The sequence below is a fragment of the Malurus melanocephalus genome, unplaced genomic scaffold, assembly GCF_030028575.1.
Source record: "Malurus melanocephalus ecotype Western Australia unplaced genomic scaffold, MMel_1.1 scaffold_170, whole genome shotgun sequence".
Lineage (NCBI taxonomy): Eukaryota > Metazoa > Chordata > Aves > Passeriformes > Maluridae > Malurus > Malurus melanocephalus.
This window is the reverse complement of record NW_026623402.1, coordinates 574,611-594,924: the sequence shown is the minus strand read 5'-3', so window position 1 is coordinate 594,924 and position 20,314 is coordinate 574,611. Positions and strand designations below refer to the sequence as shown.

The 20,314-nt window shown below is 46.2% G+C and overlaps 1 protein-coding gene across 2 annotated transcripts in view; it reads right to left on the bottom strand.

Moving 5' to 3' along the window:
• The window catches only part of AXIN1 (axin 1), a 69,475-nt gene extending 50,712 nt beyond the window's left edge, over positions 1-18,763 (bottom strand). Inside the window, exon 1 of one of the 2 annotated variants that reach the window (XM_057372367.1) lies at positions 17,667-18,763. In XM_057372367.1, coding sequence (XP_057228350.1) covers positions 17,667-18,544 — 878 coding nt within the window. In that variant the 5' untranslated portion in view covers positions 18,545-18,763. The remainder of the gene's footprint in view (positions 1-17,666) is intronic. The other variant, XM_057372368.1, reaches the window with a different exon arrangement.
• Between the last annotated feature and the right edge of the window lie 1,551 nt (positions 18,764-20,314).

Genomic DNA, 20,314 nt, shown 5'->3' with positions numbered 1-20,314 from the left:
GGGCAGGATTGGGTAGGGGAGTACAAGTTTTTGGCATTTTTTTGTTCAGTATTTCTACAGCGACCACACGCTGCACAAGAACAACTTCCAATCCAATCAGAGAATGAAAAAAACCAACCCAACACTAAGGACTAATTGCTTAAGATAAAAACACCTTATCTCCCAAATGATTTCCCTGACCTTTTGATGCATGGCAGTTCTCCTCTGAATAAAAACGTGAACTGTTTACCCAGGGTGGGATTTTCATGAGGGCCTGTAGGTGTGTCAAGGCAAGGTCAGTAAGGAGAGAGGATTTTTTTGTTGTTGTTTAGTTTTTTTTTAAAGGCCAACAGCTACTGCTTGGTAAAGCCAGCAAGGCCCTCAGATTACCCTYCTGGTCTACAAGAGAAGTAAGAAACTGAAAGTCAAACACAGGCTGAGAGTAAATGTTCCAAGTTAAATACATTAATCAGTTAGATAATTGGAGTGAAAATGCTGCTGAGTGCCCCCGAGAAGGCCRGGAGACTTCAGCGAGGGGAGACGTGGCAAAGCTGTACAGAGGACAGCTGTCCTCCATGGAACACTGAGCTTATGTGGTGGGGAAGCACTAAGACATGTCAGAAAAGAAATATTCTTTCTTCAGTTTGGTGTTTTTACAATCAAGCGGAGAAATGCAGCTTCCAGGCTTAATTTCCGAGGCATCTCCTGGGCCTCCACATGAATCAGAGCTGCTCYTTGGTGTTTATCCCCGAGAAATGCACAGTTTGCAACAGCCAGGTGGGTCCCTGCGCTCTGCTTCCTCCAGCCCTTCCACAAATGAGCTGCTTTTGACAGAGGGGTTTGTTTGGGAAGGCAAAGCCCTCCAAGGTGTGCAGGGATCCTGCAGCACCAGCCTGGGCAAAGGACGGGGAGCACCTCTGCCCACAGACCCTGCCTGTGGACCACTGCAGCTACAACAACGTGATGGTGCTGATACAAAGCCAAACTCCTTCTCTGCACAGCATGGAAAGAATCCCAACAATTTCAATGGGAGGCAGTCTCCCTGCCTGCCATCTCCCGTGGATTTTCAGCACAGCTCCTTGAGGCTGCTGAATGCCAGCTCCATACACTGCACAAGTGAGTTATTCCAAACATTTTCAGCTCCTGTTGTTGCGCGCTGAGGTAGAGCTGGGCGTGAAGAAAGTGTTGGTTGAGTTAACTCTGTTTTACTCTGCAAGTGGAACAAATTTCATCACCCCCTACAAGTCCATTCTGTTTTCTATTTATACCRCAGCCATTTGGTGCAGGACTCAGAAGCAGCAGGAACAGGTGATGTAATGCACTGTACAAACAGCATTCAGTTCATACAGTGGGAAAATAAAGTGCATTCTCTTGGTTTCTTTGATCACACTTAAAACAATCAGATTAGAAGTCACAGATAACCCAATACATGCTGGAGATGAAAGGACTCTGGAGAAATAAATCACCCAAAGTTAGATATTAAGCAAGATTTCTCTCTCAACAATCAACTTATCTGCAGAGAGAGGAGGAATGACCATGTGGTTTCAAAATCCTGCCAGGCATTTTATTTATTTTTATAATACCATAAAGCTACTCCACCCACTTTTTCAGAATGAACGTTGCATTACACAACACATCAAAGGGACTTTATGGCCTAAATTAAGCAATAAAATAGTTGAGATTGTGCGTTATGCTGAAAATTGGCCCGCTCCTGGTGCCTGGGAGATGGGAGGTGAACACCACATGTTCAGAGCACCTGAAGAAAGCTCGGGGCAGTATGGCCTGAGGTACTGAAGTGTGTGGCACTTGCATTTAATAGCCCAAAGTGAAGTCTGAGGCTCTTGGTGCTCGCTGTAATGYTCTCTTGCCCAGGGGACAGTGTCAACTCAAAGAACAGCATGGGACAGCAGGGCTGGCATGAAGAGCTGGGACATTAAGAGGATTTGGTCCTTCACACCCATAACCTTTAAGGTTTGGTTTATTGTTAAAATTTTGTTGGAAGCTGTGGGCTTGAAGGATGAGGCTCCCCACCGTTGACAGCAAGCCATGCCTTGGGAGACAGGAAAACCCAAGTGTTGGTGGGGCTGAAGCACAGCTGCACTTCTCACCATCTGCCCACCTTCTGCCTGCCCTACCCTGATCAAAATGACACTTAAAGGATAGAAAGAATTAAAGCTTCTGTTGAAATACCCTCTGGCTTATGCGCATTTTGAATTGAAAAATAATCAGAAGTTGGGATACATAACAGTGGTGTATTGGTGTTAAGCGTTTATTTTCCAGGTCTGCCTCATGCCCTTACAAAGAGAGGTGAGAAATAAGAGGATATCAGGAGAGGAAAAAGTTGGTGGATCCCATAGCTCCAGAGCAGAGAAGGGACKAGGCAGAGTTTCCATTAGAACACCTTGGGAGGCACAAGAAAAGTCAACTTGCAAAGACACATGAGCTGGCAGGTCCCACACACCCCAGTGCATGTGTGTCCTTTCCTTCCTGATCTCCAAACAGGGCTCAAAAAAAAAAAAAAAAAAAAAGGTTTAATTAATTTGGGCCCTATCATGATTTTCTGTGGCCTGACTCAGAGCGTTTGATCTCCCAAGGCTGGTGAGAGGTGTTTGAGCCTGCCCTCAGAGCCCCTGGCGCTCCAACCAAGCACCAACAATGACTAGACAGACTTGAGGGCCACTCCTTCCATCTATCAATAGAGTCACTGTTGGGTGAGCTGACTCACCGCTTTCCCTGAGAACTGCTCGGCACCGGGTCGCCATCAAAAGAGCAAAACTAAAATTAAATAATTCTATGTTTGCGGACAGTTAATTTAGCAAGAAGAGGGTTTTTATTTTAAGGTTTTGTTTTTAGGATGTTCCTCCAAAGAAAGCTTGTGCTGCTGTTTTTGCGTGGCAGACTTGGCCAGGAGCTCCTGGAGGACACACTCAAGTGGCTTTCACTTCTCAATCATGCTCTAAAGGCACAGTGAGGAGGATACTGAAACCCACAGACTGCAGGTAAGGAAAACACAWGTACACAAAAGCTCTGGGAACCCCAGACAGAGAAGCAGAGCTGTTCATAAACCAGCCTGCCTTGGTACAGACGTCCCAGGCCCTCAGTGGCAATGAGAGGACTTTTAATTTCCCTTTGCGCCTCTCCAACCCCTTACACAGAATGTAGAGCCCCAGACTGATGTGTCAATCTACACCACATCTTCCTGCACTGCTCCCCAACACTGCACTGGGTCAACACAGACAAGCCTGGGTGGAGATAAAGGAGGGCTGAACATACCTGGTCTGATGGTTCTATTGCTGCCGTAAAACACAAACCCACCCAGAACTTCAAAGAATTTCCCAATAAGTTCCCAGCCTCATCTAAGTTCAATTAAGTAATAACATTTAATGTCCCCGCCGGGATAGATGCAACTTGGGAAGATGACGACAACAAAAGCTTCAGCATGACTGTGCATGACACAGATCCAACAAGACAAGTTTAGACCTTGGTCACATAACATATCCCCCAACCAGGTCACCCCAGGATCTAAGACATTTCCACACATGCTCTGGTCCTGGAGGAATGCCAGCACGGTTGGGTCAAGGACAGCCAAACMGCAAATGGGACACGAGGACCAACTCTCTGAGCAGAGATGTCCGACTGGGATCAGAGATGCTTTTAGTCTGCAGCAGATCAAGGTTCAGTACAACCCTACTCTCTACATCCCAGGTACCATCACACATCAACAGAGATTGGGACTCTCTGTCTCTATCAGCTTCCTTCAGTCTGCTAAGCTTTAATTAACTGACTTCTCTCAGGTATCCACGAATATCAGAAAGCTCTACAAGGTCTTCTGATTAACTGCATTCAAGCAATTCTAAATCAGCCTATTCCTCCTGAAACTTCATGCAATATGACTGAATAGAGATGCCACAGCCTTGCTAAGAAAATAGAAGCTGTCCGAAAACAGTTTTAGGAAAGTACAAGCCAGACTTCTGCACAACAAYACACGAAGATGGTATTTAAGGTTTCCAGGTTCTTTGAAGGCCTCCTGGACTTCACAGGAAAGACCAGTCCCAGCACAAACAGGTCACCTGATGCAATTACAAGTCGTGGTGGAGTCCCCAAACTTATCTCAATCAGACACTCTTGATTTCCTGTTTGCGGCATGGACAAATAAAAAGCTCTACATCACAGGTAATTACACTTCACAGAGGACAACAATTAAGAAATAGCCAATTACATTTTACAAGCACAGGATAATCAAAAGCTTCCTCAAATATCTACAGTTGCAATAAGTACTTAGAAATGGCAACTCCCAACAAATTGCAGGTAATTTAGAGCAATTTACACAGATGACATATTTCCCTATCTGTGTTCAAAACCTACAAACTTGGTTCCGAAAAATACTGCAGGAATTCCCAGAACGCAGCACTGCTGATTTCTAAAAATAGTTCTTACCTATTTCCACCTTCACTGGCCTCGAAGGTGAGATGCAGCACACTGCTCACCACAGTATAAAGACAGATTAACTACCAGAACACATTTTAGCTCAGGTATTTAAAGAATGGGAGGATCATAACCAAATCTAAACAACAACAAAAAAAGTCTAYTCATTTTATTTATTTGAAAAATATGCTTGATTTTAATAGTGCATAATTTGATTTAAGCTGTACAGTTTTTAAAGGAACTGTCATGTCCTTTATCTGTAACTCAATGCTGTGGCTTGCACACAGTCAAGGMAGGAGAACCAGGATCAAAGAGCAAATTAGAAATCATTAAATGATGGAGAGGAAAGGAAACATRCCTTTTTTCTTTTACAAATTTTTAGACAGGAGATCTAAAAGCATCCCAAGAGGAGCAGAGGAAGAGAGACAGATAAGGATGCGACCTAATGTAGATGGGTGGATCTAGTACAGCAATTTCATCCCTCTCTTTGGGGGCATATTTTTTGGGGAGGGGGTAATGCTTTTCCTTGCTCATATGGGTTGCTGGAACTGGAGTTTTACCTCAGAGCAAGGTTCTTGTATTGTATTTCATTAATCTCTGCTGGGGTGGCTCCCTRTCTCCTGGCCACCAGTCCAGCTGTTACTGCCATTAACCACATGAACACATGAAGTTCTGCAGTGCTTGTTGCTGCATAAAACCTGATGATGTCCCTCAGGATCTGCTTGGCCATTAATTAACAACTAAAATCACAGRGGTATTGGTTGGAAAGGACCTTTGGAGAAGCAGAGTAGCCTAACCTCCAGGGACTACTGTCAACACCAGGAAAGGTGACCACAGCTGATGTTCTTACTGAGAACATGAATATTTTAAGAAATCTGGTAAAATCCTGGTTAGGTGTGGSCAGATACTGAAACAGCCTTTTCTGATCTTGCATCATAGGGACCATGGGAAGAGCAAGGAGGAAAAATTTACTCAAGGAAAGCCATCAATGCGTTTGAAAGAGCCTGGAAAAGGCAGCAGCCTGGCATGAACATGAACCATGGCTGCAGTGTCAGCTGGAGAGGGCACCTGGTGCAGAAGGATCACCTGTATCACAGGGAGAGCTCATGAACACCTTTGAAGGCATGAAGGGGTTGACTGCTTAATACAAAGTTTAGATCTCCTAACAGGAGACCCTAAAAGAAAGAAAAAGTAATTTTCAAGCTCTATCTCCACTGTAATTGCATTGGAAACATTCTCCAGGACTGTTTTCCTTGTCTTCTGTGCCAAAGGAAGAGAAACCCCATGTTCTACATCCTGTTCACACTCAGCTATTGCTCAGGACTGAATATATTCCTGTTTGACAAACCTGCCTGTTTTATGAAGTAGCTAACCACACTGGTTAGATAATTTCAGGTGCTTGCTCTTACAACTTCAATTTTGTCTACCTGGCATATCAATGTGTGTTCATTCAATTTAAAAAGAAAAACTATTTTTAAAATTCAAATTTTAAAGGAACCACATTTTTCTTTCCTGCCAATTKCCTTCTGTGGCTTGGCAACATTTTTGTGGACAATAGGTGTTCCTGCCACTACTGTCCCATCTGGAACAAGAGGTTTGGCTCCAGTCCCACCCTCTTTCTTCAGCTCAGGCTTCCAGGATGATTTCCAAAGCTGGGAAGTGAGAGGATGATGCCACTCCATACCACCCGAGGCAACATACTACACCCAAGTCCACAGGCCAAGATGGGCTACCTGGGAGGGTTTCTGACGCTGCTGGTGCCAAGCCACAGGCAGCAATTAACAAAKGAAAAGAGTTGCTGGTAGCTTGACTGCTGGCAGTGTGGTTGATGGCTCTGGACAGAAGAACCTACAGGAGATGAGAAACACAGCAATCCATGCAGAGCTGACTCAGGGCGTCACCACCAACGACCAAAACCCAGGTGACCTTGGTGAGGCCACGCAACTGCTGCTTCTCAAGTGTATCCTACCATGGGGGAGGCAAATCCAGTGACCTGTAGTACTGGAGGACTGCAGGCCGGCACCCTCACTATAAAACCTGTGGGGTATCAGCTCACTCACTAGAGATCCAATAAGGTACCTCTCCCAGCTGGGGAGTGCCCAAGTCAATGATATTTGGAAAGGACAGTCAGGTCTCAAGGAGAGGCTCCAGCACTGGCATCTAGAAATGAAAACAGACCAAGCTGGGGCCAGCTGACCCTTCTACCTAGGCTGCTGCAGGAGCAGAACAGCCTCCCTGAGCTCTTGACTGAAGCTGGAGCTGCCGGCAGCAGCATTGGGCAGGAGCGGGGTTAGAACAAGCACTGGAGTCTCTGCCCTCCTCAGATTTGCTCACTTCTTCCAGCCATGCAGCATTATGGAGTGATGGAACTCAATTGGTGACATATCCCAGGGACTGGTGAAGTGTCTCAGGGACCAGGGGTGCCCTGCTGATGTCTGCAGCAGACACAAGATGCCCTTGGMGACACTTCCCCTCCTCTCCCAGCTCTGCTGCGATGGAGCAGCACCGGTGCCATGCCTCTGGCTGGAGGAAAATGCACCCTGAACCTGATGAAACTGCAAGGCGTTGGTTGCTTGGCAGTGCCACCCACTGCGGTGCCAGCTGCCCTCCCGGCCACGCGGGCATGGGCCCTGCCCTGGTGGATGTTATCTGGGCTGGTGAGCTAGGCAGAGTGCTGGCTTAGCACAAAAACAACAACAACAACAACAACAACCCCCGGCTGCTTTCGGTTCAGTGCAGTGCATTTCCGACTACTTGGCAACCAGGGAGAGAGAAGCATGTGAAAAATGACCCTCTTGTCAATAGCATGGGGTTGGAAATGAAAATACACAGTTTTGCCCAGTTGGGCAGAAAACACCAGAGCTGCTGGTGTTTGACATGACCAAAGGAAAAGTACAGTGACTTCCAGGACATCTTAAAACCAGACATGGCCAGCCTGTTGCATCTGAGAGGGATCATGCAAAGGAAGTTCYCTCCCTTCTTCCCCAGACCCCTACAATCCACACAACAGGTACTGCTGGAATAATGTAGAAAGAAGAAAGCAGATGCAGCCCACAGCTTGGCTGTCATGGCAGTGGACACACAGAACTGCTCCCCCACCACCTCTCCACCAGCCCCATCAGTGTGTTCGTGCCATCCAGCCTTTGCTACCTAAACCTAAACCTACAGAGAACAAATCTACATCAAACATTTAAATGGTGTGAGCCGCGTCTCCCTGCCCAGCCTAGTGCCAGCCACTGCTACAACAGATTCCACCTCACCAGAGAAAAGCCTGGAGACAGCAAGGCCAGCGGAGACAAAGGTGTGCTGGGTTTACCTTTGAAGGGATTTAGATCTGGAGCACTCAACACAGACAAACTGCTGAGACAGGCATTTACTCAGGTGTTTAAACATCACGGGCAGCAAACGCCAGCCTTGCAAGAACTCTCCGCCAAAGCTTAAGAATAAATTCAACATGTTTTTAAATAATTATGGATGAATCACTTGAAAAAACTTCCTACATTTTATCTTCACTTGCTGACACTGATCGTGCAGCTGTTTTGTTTACAATGTAATTACACATTCCCACCTACTTGCACTCTCAGTAYGCAGCAGAGTACCGCAGGTAGCAGAAAACCTAAAGGCTGACATTTCCTTCTGGCCTTTGGAAGCGACAGAACAGTTAGCACAAAACTTAATTTATTTGAGGTGGGAGGTGGGGTGGGGGGAAAAGAGAGGCCGCAAGTTAATTTCCCTTAGAAGCCCGATGGTCCCCACCCAGAAACCTGCGCACAAAAGAATACTGCCTTTAAACTGGTAGGTTAGGTCTGAGACCAGAGCGAAGGTTTGTCAACCRTGACAAGCTCTGGCTTGTTTAACAGTCGACCGGAGGGTTGAAAAGTCTAATAAAACCAAAAGACCTTCCATAACAAAGCTGCTGCCACTTAAGGAGAACATTCACACCCATTCAGCAGGGCTTTTTTTCAAACGTGCAGAGGTATTTGGAGCTTCCAAAGTGAGCTAAGAACACCAAAACACAGCAGTTAGAAACTGAAGCTGGAAAAAAAAACTGGTGAGCAGTAAGGAACACATTGGGAACAGTGAGTAACTAACCACGGGAAGAGATAACAAAAATGCTGCRTGACCTCCCTCCCATCACTTGGATGCCTTTCTAAAATAGACACTTCAGCCTGACCACAAGTTATTGCGCAAGGATCACTGGGTGAAGCTGCGTGACCTGTTATCTCCAGGATTACCAAAGGAAAGTTTTTCCCATGCCCATTTGGAAAGCTTCCTCTCTTCARAAAGAGGAAGGTTTATATGGATTACTTTTGCAGGCTCTGCCAGCCCTGGCTGGGGAAGGCCCAAAGCCACTGCTTGGGGACAATGGGATGTTCTGCCTCCTTAAATTCTCTAGTCRGGCTCATTTCCCCAGCCAGCAGCACTCAAATCCCCCGGGTTACAAACTTCACTGCAAATATCCAGAGGGGAAAACAGCCACACTGTTTTACAATGTGACAGATCGTAGGCTGCAGTGACACATCCACACATCCTTTGCTGCCCATTTCCATCTCGTTTTGCCAGCATTGGTCTGTCCTGAAGAAAAGAAGTTCAAGGAGCCTTTTCAAAGTMGCTTTCCCCAAGAGAGGAAAGCCAAGTTCCACTGAATGTGCAGATGTTCAGAGACGCATTAMATGTCAATATTTCCACAACAAAGAAGGCGATTTTTGTCACTGCTTTTCCTGGTAGAGCCAGCAAAGGACTTGTGGTGATGGTCTTCTTCAGYGCTAGATGGGCAGAAGATGCATCTGCACACACCTGAGTTTGCCAGGCTACCCAACAGCTTCCTTCTGTGGCTTTGCTCAAGAACATTTTTCATTTCCTAAGAAATACATGTTACGRCAGTCACATGGACTGAATTAAAAGTATAAAGACCAGACTTCTTTGCCAGARACCCCAAGTTTTATTAAAAAAAWTTAAAAAATACATGCCCTTGGAAATCCAATCTGAGTAGGTCCATACAGACAGCAAGACAGTTCTAAGGTCATGTTTTACAATGTTTTGAAGCAAGAATGAAGCTGACGTCCAAAGGAGACATTTTGTGCTGCCATCTGTACAGAGCTTCCCTTTCTCCAACACACTGCAAGTGTTACAGTGCAAGAACTTGCTGTCTTTGCTCAGGCACTCTTTATTTATACACAATAAAGGCCTTGTGCAGGAGATCAAGGCTGTATTTCATTGATTTGACACGATGGTTAACCTGTGAACTTTGCCCCTGCTAATAGAATAATTTCTATTTGTTGATTCCTCTTTTGGGATCCTCAAGGGTAACAGCAGYTTCATCTCAGCTCTCATTTGCATGTCTGGTGCCAAATGGTTTTACAGCTCTTACTTCTGTGGAGCTGAGCCAGGACAAAGTTGATGAAATGCAGTAGTTACAGCTGGATCCTGAGACCCCACACCTYTCTCCATGGATCCTACCTGTAATTCCCAGGAGCTCTCCAGTGACTTGGCTCTGATTCATACTTGGCTTGTAAAACTTTGGAGGGGTCACAGAATCATGGAATATTTTGGGATGGAAGGAATCTTGAAAGTTCAACTCATTCCACCTCCTGCCATGGGCAGGGACACCTTCCACTGTCCCAGGTTGCTCCAAGCCCCGTCCAACCGGGCTSTGGACACTTCCAGGGATGGGGCAGTCACAGCTTCTCTGGTCCTTGGCTACCAAACAATCAATCCCACAGAGGTCCCAAAGCAACAACCTGGACCAGGCTGGCAGCAATGGAAGCACAAGGAAGCTCCTCTTCCAGCTAAGTCTCCCCCAGTTCAAGAGACTGATTGCCAGACAAGAAAATGACCAAAATTTATGACCRAAAAGGGCAAATCTGTTAAACACTAAAGACATGGTTTTCCAGCAAACCTAACCCAACCTAAACGTGGAGTGCTGGAAAAAAAGGCAATCCCACCTGCCCAGTTGTACTGCTCTTCTCATTCCAGCACCAGCATTCCTCTAAACACATGCTGGACATAAAGAATGGAAAACTTAACCTCCAGGAAAGAAAGAAGATGGAGAGAGGGAGAGGACTGACTCTGTGGTCTACAACAGGACAGGCACTATGTGGGGGTTGGAGGGCTGAAGGATAAAACCCAGTAGTTTCTGGTCATTAGCTCCAGAAGCAGAGCCAGGGACTGACATGAGGCTGTGCTGCTAACCAGTAGGTCTCACTGGAGTATTTCAAAGAGGTTTTTTTCCTCTAGCTATAGCTTTGCCTCCCTCCATTGCTTATCATCAGCATACATGAAAGCTCTTCACCTRTTAGCTATTTTGACCAGATGAAGACCTTCAAAAAATGGATACTTTGAGGATAGGTTGTATCTTGGGACACAGGGGACCAAAAATTTCCAGGTCCTACCACAAAAGTATACTGTGCAGTCTTCAAAGGTAAAATCCAATTTCCATGTGGATTTTATAGAATTYGGATGATCTGACTTAAAACTGCAATGGTTCTACTTAAATTCATCACTGCCTTACAACAGTGAGGGATCCAGACCAGGGCTGCAAAGCAATGATGTTTTTGCTTTTACATGCAAGTGTGACCTGCAACAATTTMATTTCTGACTGTGACTTCAGGCAAAGCAGCTCACTCTGGCACACAGGAAGGGAACCAGATGTGTGACCCCAGAAGAGTCAGACCTTTTCTGATGTTCTCTGAGCTGGGCATTCAGGGCTGCACCGGTGAAGGAAGGGGCAGCTTTGCCACAGAGAAGTGGACACAGGCACTGCAGCCCCCAGAGGAACTCACACCTGAGCCACGTGTGTACTGCAAACTAGGAAYAAAATGAGCCTTTTCACAAACAAATTGCCTTAAACCCAGCTGACTGCCATGGGAATGTGTATTTCCAAAAGCATGATCTTTGTAGGGTCCAAAGCTGCACTTCCAAATGAAGCAGGCATTTATTAATTTATAGTATTAGATACTATAGATGGTGTCAGACATATTTTGTATCTGGTAAGTTCAAAAGTATAGCTTTCATCTGGCATTGTTCCACTTCCAAATCGTCTCTACCAACCCTGCAGCAGAGCTCCAACATCCCACAGCCAGGGAAGAGGTGGGTAAAGTGGCACCAAGGACACTCAGCCTCACCCACTCTGGGGTGACACAACACAGGCTGTTCCATGCTGCCTGGCCAGGCCAGGCTGAGCAAACCCCTGCTCTCAACCAAGTGTCAAATCTTTTCAGAGAGATGCTCAGAATTCTATACACCAGCAATTTGACTTTTTAATCATTTCAATTACTGTGACTAAAACCCTTCAATCGGAACAAAACCGGGGAAAAATAACCCCTCTCCTTCTGAAGCAGCCTGCCTAGCTTAACAGACCATACCAAATTGTGAAGGTTTTTGCTTTTGTGGTCTTCACATATTTCATTTAATGCAGATAATTAACCTCAGTTTCTAATTTCAAATCCTCCACATAAGGAAGTGAAGTGACTGAATACATTCACTGACAGATGGAAAATTAAAATATTACTACAGCTTCTGCATGGCTCAAAAGACAGGGCCTTGCAAAAGATCTTTCTTCTTTTATTTGGCTGATTAACTGTAATTTGCTTAATGGATTTAAGGATGAGCCTAATAATCCAATGATATATCCAGGAACCGATTTAGGATATCAGCACCTCTGTTCTCATTTTTTTTTTAAACATAGCAATTTTCTGCATTACATATAGTCACTTCTGAAACCAGATTTTCCCACCAATTTTAATAAAATCGGGTCCATGATTTATTTTAAATGGGTGGTGACTGCATGACTGGCCTTGCCAGTGAGCTGTAACATCTCGGAGCACTTTCTGAAGCCCCAGACCTAGGGATGACCCACAACCACAACATGTTCCAGCAGCCACTGACCCAGCCCAGCAGGCAGCTAGGACTTCTTGGAAAGGTGGGAAGTCAACAGTTCAACCCTAACAGGGGGCCAGAGTGTGTTCCCCCAGCACCCCCACATCATTCTCAGTCCCTTTTCCACCAAGAAAGTCTGGCATAACAGGATTTCACAGTCTGTCTCAATAGTTWATAAATCCAGGATCTAACAGACTATTAAAGAAAAACATCCAAGAGGCAGTAATTTTAAAAAAACATCCAATGGCAACTAATTATTCAAGGGATTAGTCCATTATAGTAACAACAAAGAAACTCTTGAAACATAAAGCCAAGTTGAACGGCAGATCAAAACCAAGGTGTTCCCACCCCGTGGCCACCTCCTGGGTGCACTTCTCAGCGTCCTGGCATSGGTTCAGCTCCCACTCCGCCTTTTAGCATCCAATTCTTTCTGAAACCGGGCAGAACTCAAACCAGAATGACTCAAAAGATAGTATTTCATGATCTGTGCCATCATCGTAAGCAAACAACAAAACAGGACCATCGCCAGGACTGGACCAGTTAGGCCACAGTTCTGTCTAACCAGTTATGAGGCCCTCCAAGGACAGAGATTCCCACCCCTCTGGTGCTCTATTCCTAGGCTGCTTCATGCTCCCAAGATTTTTTTCTACCATGTCCAACCTGAATTTCCCCAGCACCAAAATAAGGGGGATATAACTCCATTCTAAAGCTTTTAAAAGAAAATATTCTGTAACCCAAATAAAACTCAGTTGTAACAACYCAAGCTTTTGTTTGCTGAAGGAGGGGAGAAAACACTTTTCATTTATCAAATTAGAGTGCTAAAAGCTTAACCACCTGTCTTTAAAAAGAAGCCAAAGCACTGAGCCATTACCAAACAACAAGCACACCACTTCTTCATCTTGATTTGTGTGGAGGCACAAAAGGTATTCTTCTTCAAATAAAATCCATTTTAAAACTTGGCAACCGCTAGCATAAATACTTTACACTGTTAATGTAATGTAAGCATTTCCAMGCAGAAGTTTCATCAGCTTAACAACATCTTTTAAAAAGCTGATGTTAACTTCTGTGCAAAAACACCATCACTCTCTGTCCTGTATATTTTACAGTGCTCCAGCCACTAAATTACCACTTAGAGCTATTAGCACCAGATCCCCTCCCTGTTGGATTCACTGATTTCTCTCAAGAACAATGCAGAACCCAAACTATTCTTCTGCAACTTGTTTTCTTTGAAACTGGAAATAGCCACTGCTCTACAAGGATTCCAAACAGGGTTGAACTGATTAAAAATGATACTGTGGGTCCAGCAATTCTAATTCAAGATAAGCATTCCCAACTTTACATATTGGTCTAACATTGAGCAGCTGATTTTTTCAGGCAAACAAGCACCCATGGAACTCCAATGGCCTAACTCCAAGGTGTATTCTCTGCCTCTTCAGCTAAAAGAAGCAGAACTAAGAGGATAACACATCCTTAAACTTTCTAAACATGACTGCTCCTGCACCAGTGTTTATGATTTTGCATCCCCAGTTTTCCAWCCAGTAGGTACAATTAACACCAATTCCTTCACCACCACACAGTCTYGAGTCAGAGGTGTGCAATTTAATATTTAATTATGAACGAAGCAGCCAACCTCAAAATTAGGGCTGCCAGCTAAACTTCAGCCAGCTCCTTCCTGATGCAGCCCCAGCTTCTGACCGCTGGACTGTTTATGCTCCCTAAGCCATGGAGAGATCCCTGAACCAGCCTCTCCAGTTAGTTTGTCGTTGCATTGTCCCAGACCAGAGGCTGTCACATCCCTCTACAGCTTTTTTCTCCACTTGTCTTCTCTGCACACCCTGTCATGAAGTGCTGGCTGTGTGTTTTTGGGAGAGTTGCCCTCCCACGTGTCCAGAGAGGCTGCCAGTGCGTGGGCACAKGCACAAGGACTCTCCTGGTGATTCCTACCAGCCTGGTGGAGAACCACATCACCCACCCTTTTCATTTGAACCACCAACACTTGTGAAATGCGGCGAGCTTAGTCAGCTCAGCACTGTGGAAATTAAAGCTTGGAGCCAGCTTCTTTAAAAAAAAAAACCCAACCCTCTGTGTATATCAAAGCCCACGTTGAGAAATTCTCCACCCGTGCCCAGCAGCTCCACTACCAACACTCCTCAAAATCCAACTGGAGACTTCACCCACCACCACATGTCCTCCCGTCACCATCACCAGGCTTCCTTTTCAATCCTGTACACTTCATGGWATGGGTCAAATCCCAACACAACTGCCAGAACTAATGCAAATCTCCCAGTCTGCCTGGTTTTCAGGAGAGATGAAGGCAGAGCTGCTGGCAGGTAACACCATATGCTCTTCTCACTTTCCACCGTGGAAGAAAGCAAAGGCAARGCTGTGAGAGCGCAGCTCTCCGATGCTTTGGGATTGGGATGGGAACCCTTTCCCTCACAGAGCTAAAGAGAGAGCACGAGAAACCCACTCCAGCAAAAGACAAAACCAAACCACTGCGCACCAAATTTCCAACTTTTTTTAAGAGGCTGCGTTTTCCTGCAGCACTCAAAAAGCAGGCTGCAGGCGGTTCTCAGGCACAGGTTTAATTTCTGCTCTCCAGCTCYGAGGAACGCTGTCCCGGCGTGTCGGAAGAAGGTTAATGAACGATTTAGCCGCCCTCACAACCACGTTAGTGTCACTTTCGGAAGCTGCGAGTTAATGCCCAAGATCTTCGGGGGTTACCCTCTTTGAAGTTCACTGATCCATAACCAATGTCCAATTAATTTGCAGGAGCCTAACGATAATGACTATTGGCCTTTTCCGACGCATACAAAAACACAGTGGGTAACAGCGATGCTTTTGGCTTCAGGATATTCTCAAATCTGCCTGCACATTTGCACACCTTCAAAAATATCCAGCGCTAATAACGGGTTGTCTTCTGCCATTTGAGGATTTTTTTTAAATTTGCTCTCCTGAGAGCAGAGCCACTGCATCAAGATTTATGAACTTTCTCTTGCAAAAAAAAACCGGAGCTGATTTGAGATGCTCATTTGCTAACACAGAAATACTTCTATTGCATTTGCTTAGATTCCTCTTTATTTAGGGTTTCCATGGAAGCCACGGAATAGAAGTTCAGTCTTGGGAAGATTAAACAGGCCCTGAGATATAATGCAAAACAGCTTATTTCAACATTCCTCAAAGAACAGAAATGAGAAATTCTTCCATACATATGCCAAAAAAAAGGAGGTTTGTGGAAATTTTCAAAATAAATTGGGACCCGGCTTTTCAAATGCTGCATGCAGCCATTGCTTCCTGCTGCAAGCAGCTTCACCAGCTCCCAGCACAGTTCCTCAAGAAAAAAAGTAAATGATCAAGAAGCCTGCAGGATAAAAATGCTGCAGGTTAAAAACCAGCTTATTCAAGATAGGTATTGCTATACAACATCCAGAAAGAAGGTTAATTCAACTACAACGTCTTGCACAAAGAAGAACAATCACCTCATAAATTAGTATCTCAGCAGTTTTTAGAATAAAAATTGTTGAGATTATGCAGTTCAGCAGCATTTTCCATGGTGATGCTCTGGATGTCACAGAAGCTGACAGACCAACATTTAAAAAATAAAATCCATCCCTTATCTTCAGCTACTCCAGGCTAAGAAGTGACTCCTGCAAACGTTTCCTTGCCTYCCAACCTCACAGGTCAACAGAATGTCAGTAGCCACAATGACAGGCTCTTGGACACTACAAATTAATAGCCACAGATTTTCTCTGATCTCCATCCTCCAGGTAAAGATTTATTTCACATTGCTTCAATCTGCTGTGAAAATGCCCAGGACCAATGAACACTACTTCAAAACACTTCTATTTCACAGCACATTTCTTTAAACCATTTTACAACTGGGCACAGATATATTCAGATAATGGGTAAAGTACACCTTTTCCCTGAAGCTGGAGCTTAAAACTCAGTGTCATACACAGGATTTGCTACCTGGTCTGGTAAGAAAACTAAATACAGCTGTTACTTTCAAGTAAATTATTTTCAATCTTAACACCAATATTGCTTAAATAAAAAGATACTTAAATCGACGACTTTTCTAATCCTTCATTTATGGTGAGCACCCAACTGCTCAGTGAAATACACTTCAAGACACAGTCAAAATTTTTATTAACTCCATGGGAAAGTCCCAAGACACTGGGATATTTTTTTTCTGACTCCTGATTAAAACAGCGGGAGCCCACATGAATTCCCTTTCCCCACCCGCCCCCAAGAGCTTCACATGCAACATCCCCTTCTCAAAATCTAAAAGAAAACAAGAATCAAACCGAGAACATTTTGCCAGCTGAAAAGCGCCGAGACCTTGTGCGGGGCGGGATGCGCTTCCAGCTGCCAGCCTAAAGGGACGGCGGAGGGAGATTAAACACAGAAATGCTTTTCATAAGGCAGGAGGCTTTGAAGAGGACAGTTCAGCTACTTCATTTCGTAATCTTCACAAAGCGTCAGATTTTAGCCTAAGCAGGTCTTAAAACAAGGAGATTTTATTTAAAAAGGGGGGGAGAAAAAAGGAGGAATGTGTTCTGGCCGGGTTCTGTTGATTCAGCAAGGGTTAGACACACACATGCTTATTGATCCCAGAGAGCTCCCTGCTAAGTTAATTGTCTGGAATTTTAACTGAGCTCTCAGCAAGTTTCAAAATCCATGTTGGCTGGAAGTGGGTGGGGGACCCAGAAAAAAAACAGGCTGCAGAACTGTGCAAGTCCTCCCGTTAAAAAAAAAACCCAGCAATTACTTTCATGAAGGCAAGAGCTGCAGCAGGAAATGGTTTTAACTGGATTTGGGGATTCTGACTTYGACACCGCTAGAATTCAGAGCCGGAAATCTCATGCAAAGCAGTACCAACTATCAGAGAGCACCATCAATGCTGCTTCACTCCTACCCACATCACCAAGGTGAGGGTATCTATCTCTTGTGAGCTCCCTGTTGTGGCTCATGACAATTTCTGCACAGGAAGTGTCACCACCAGCTGTAGCTGCCTGTGTTACAGCACCTGAACACTGACCTTCTGCTGGTGCAGGCCATGGCCTACCTGGCACGGCAGCTTGCCAAATCACCTGTGTGTGCATGAGGGCTGCCCGTGGCTGTGCACTGCCATGGGCCCTCCCTGCCTCCACAACACCTCCAGGTGAGGAACATGCTGCAGGGATGATTTGGCACTGTCAGACAGGAACGGCCAAAGACACTTTTAAAATATCCTGCGATTGCTTTCAAACAAAGCTTCGTACTCCACCAAGCCACTCAGCAATGCCATCCTGTACCAGTGCACACGCTCCCCACCACCCACGGTCCTCCAAGGTTTCCCATCTCCCCCATGCCTATGGCAGTTCCCTGACCCAYGCCCCACCTACCTGAACTCCCTGCCCTCGCTGTAGCGCCGGGCTGAGGCCGCGCGTTGCGTGGCTGTCTCCAGGAGCAGCTTCTGCGTGAGCCTGCTGGAAGGYGCCGAGTCCCTGCTGCCTTCGGGCTCGGCCTCTTGGTCACACTTCCACTCCTCATCCTCGTTCAGAGTYGGCAGATAACCAGGTAGCCCTTTACCTGTCCCAGACCCTGAGCTCGGATCGCTATAAATTTTTGGACTTTCCCCACCTGTCCTTGTGTATTCCAAATAAATATCCGACTTAAGGAACAAAGGGTAGGTATTGTCTTCTATCATGCACTGAATCTCTGTTTGGGCCTGGTCAAACATGTCAGGGTCAATCTGCAGTTTCATGACACAGTCTTTGATGAAGCTTTTTGTGGCCGGTTTGATCTGCCGGGACACAATGCCATTGTTGTCRAGGATGTATTTTTTGTAAATGGCTTTTGCCAGCTTGAGTCTTTTTTCCTCATTAGACACACACGGCTCCAGCTTCCTGAAGCCGCTGCAGGCAAACCAGAAGTCCAGCAGATCTGCACAGTCCTCCTGTTTCAGGAAAGTCCTGAAGAGGTTGATGCCATCTTGATCATCCAGCAAGGAGTGCAGCGACTCGGCCCACTTCAGGTAGGGTGGAGTTGGCGAAGCACTTCCCTCGGGCTCGTACCCCAAATCCAAATCGGAGCGCCTCGGTGTTGCTGTGGATGTCTCATTTCTGACCACATCACTTTTACCAGAGTAGAAACCATGGCTAACTGGCCTTGGATCTGTGGACACGAGCTCCCCCTCCTCACCAGGAACYGGTGGCCTTGGAGCATCTTCAGTGAAGCTTCCTCCGAGGTCCAAGGGGAAGCCYTTCCCCTGGATATTCATTTTTCTGGTCCTTGCTTGCACGGGAACAGCGGAGGATGAGGGCCAATCTCAAATCACCAGTATTTGTAGCTCCAAGGTGAACAAGTTTGTTCGGCTGAAACAGATGAGGGAAAAATAAGCGAGTATCGCTGGAAACAAGCACTCTAAGACAACAAACCACCGCTTTCCTCCGTACCAACGCTTATTTTTTCAGCAGAATCAATGGCTTAACAACTTCAAGAGCACAAAATTGAGCCCAAATCAGGCACAGGCTAAAAATGACAGTTATAGAATATCCCAGAACTTTACACCCAGAATTTGGCATCACTGATATAGCTGACACTATGCTAAAACACCAGCCAACTTCCCAACACTGGTGGTTTTACATGACCCTGGCACATGGCAATCCCCACATCCAAGAGATCTATACTCAGGTACCACAGGACACATGACATTTTCTGCACTGCCACCAACTCCTCTGCACTTCCTACCCGGACACGACATACACCAGATCATACTAAGGCAACACATTTTTTATCTGGCTAGGGATCTAGGAAATTCTTATCCTCAAACAGGAATTTAAAGCTTGTGAAAATTATTTTTAAAGAATATCCAGTTAGTCCCGAAAGCAAGGCTGCACCTTAATCAAACACAGGTGGCTTTCGTACACTCAAGTGACATACCAGCGCCACATTCCTCACAAATCTCTGCGTTTCAGAAATACGCCGCGTCGCCTCGTCTAGCTCTAGGGGAATCCAGCTGCATCGTTGACCCTAATATTTTGGGCATCTGGACTGCATTCTTGCTTCAGATGGGCATGTTAGTACAGGAGCCCAGTTCTAGCACTGCTTTTTGTAGGCAAGCCGTTGAGGAAAGGTTCATTTGCGCTAACAAAATTGCATGCTACGAGCCTGGGAAAATTTCAGGTCATCAAAGGAAGATGAGAAAAGCACCTTGACAAGGAAACCTGATCAAGTATGATGTTTTTAAAGAAGAGCAATATGGAGGATGGAAGGTATGGAGAAGGCAGAGAAGGGCAATCCCTGGGTTGCTACTTCTGCTGCTCAACAAATTAACTTAATCATTTAAAGCCAGTAGCAAAAGCCTTATGTTACAGAACAGCCTCTGCCCCTAAGCCCCAAGCACTGCAGAGCCCCAGCAGTCTCACAAATTACTCCTTTCACTGGATTAACTCAATTGCACGTAAAAACACACCAAGAAAGACACATTTTAGCTCATCCTTCCTCTCAAAGCAAGCCCCACACGAAAGAACATCTTTGGGATGCTTTAGCATTTCCCCATTTCCTGATCCTGGTTAAACCAAGAACTGCCGCCGATGCGGTGCCTGTCCTTAGAGCCCATCTGTCCATCGGGAAACAGCCCAGCGAGCCCAGGAGCGGTCCGAGCGGATGGCTGGGCCCCGTGTGGAGCGCGGCAGGAGCCAGCGCCGCGCTCACAGCCGGCCCGAGCTCCCCGGCACGCAGCCCCTGCCCTGGCACCGCGGGACGGRGCTGGGCTCTGGCACCACGGTGCGCTTGTGGGTGCTTTTCACCCCGCTTCTGGAAGCCAGAGCAGGACTCGCCCCCCCGTTTGCGATGCAGGTCCCCGGTGACCCCCGGCCGGGCAAAGGGRACCCCCGGGGCAGCGGCCCCGCAGCCCCACAGCCACGCCGGGYATTGTTGCGGCGGGGCGGCGCTGGCTCCTCGCCCCGGCCGGGGCAGCCCCGGGGAGCCTCCCGGAGGACACGCGAGGCGCCCGGCCGGGCCGCTCGGCTGACTCCGGAGGGGACCC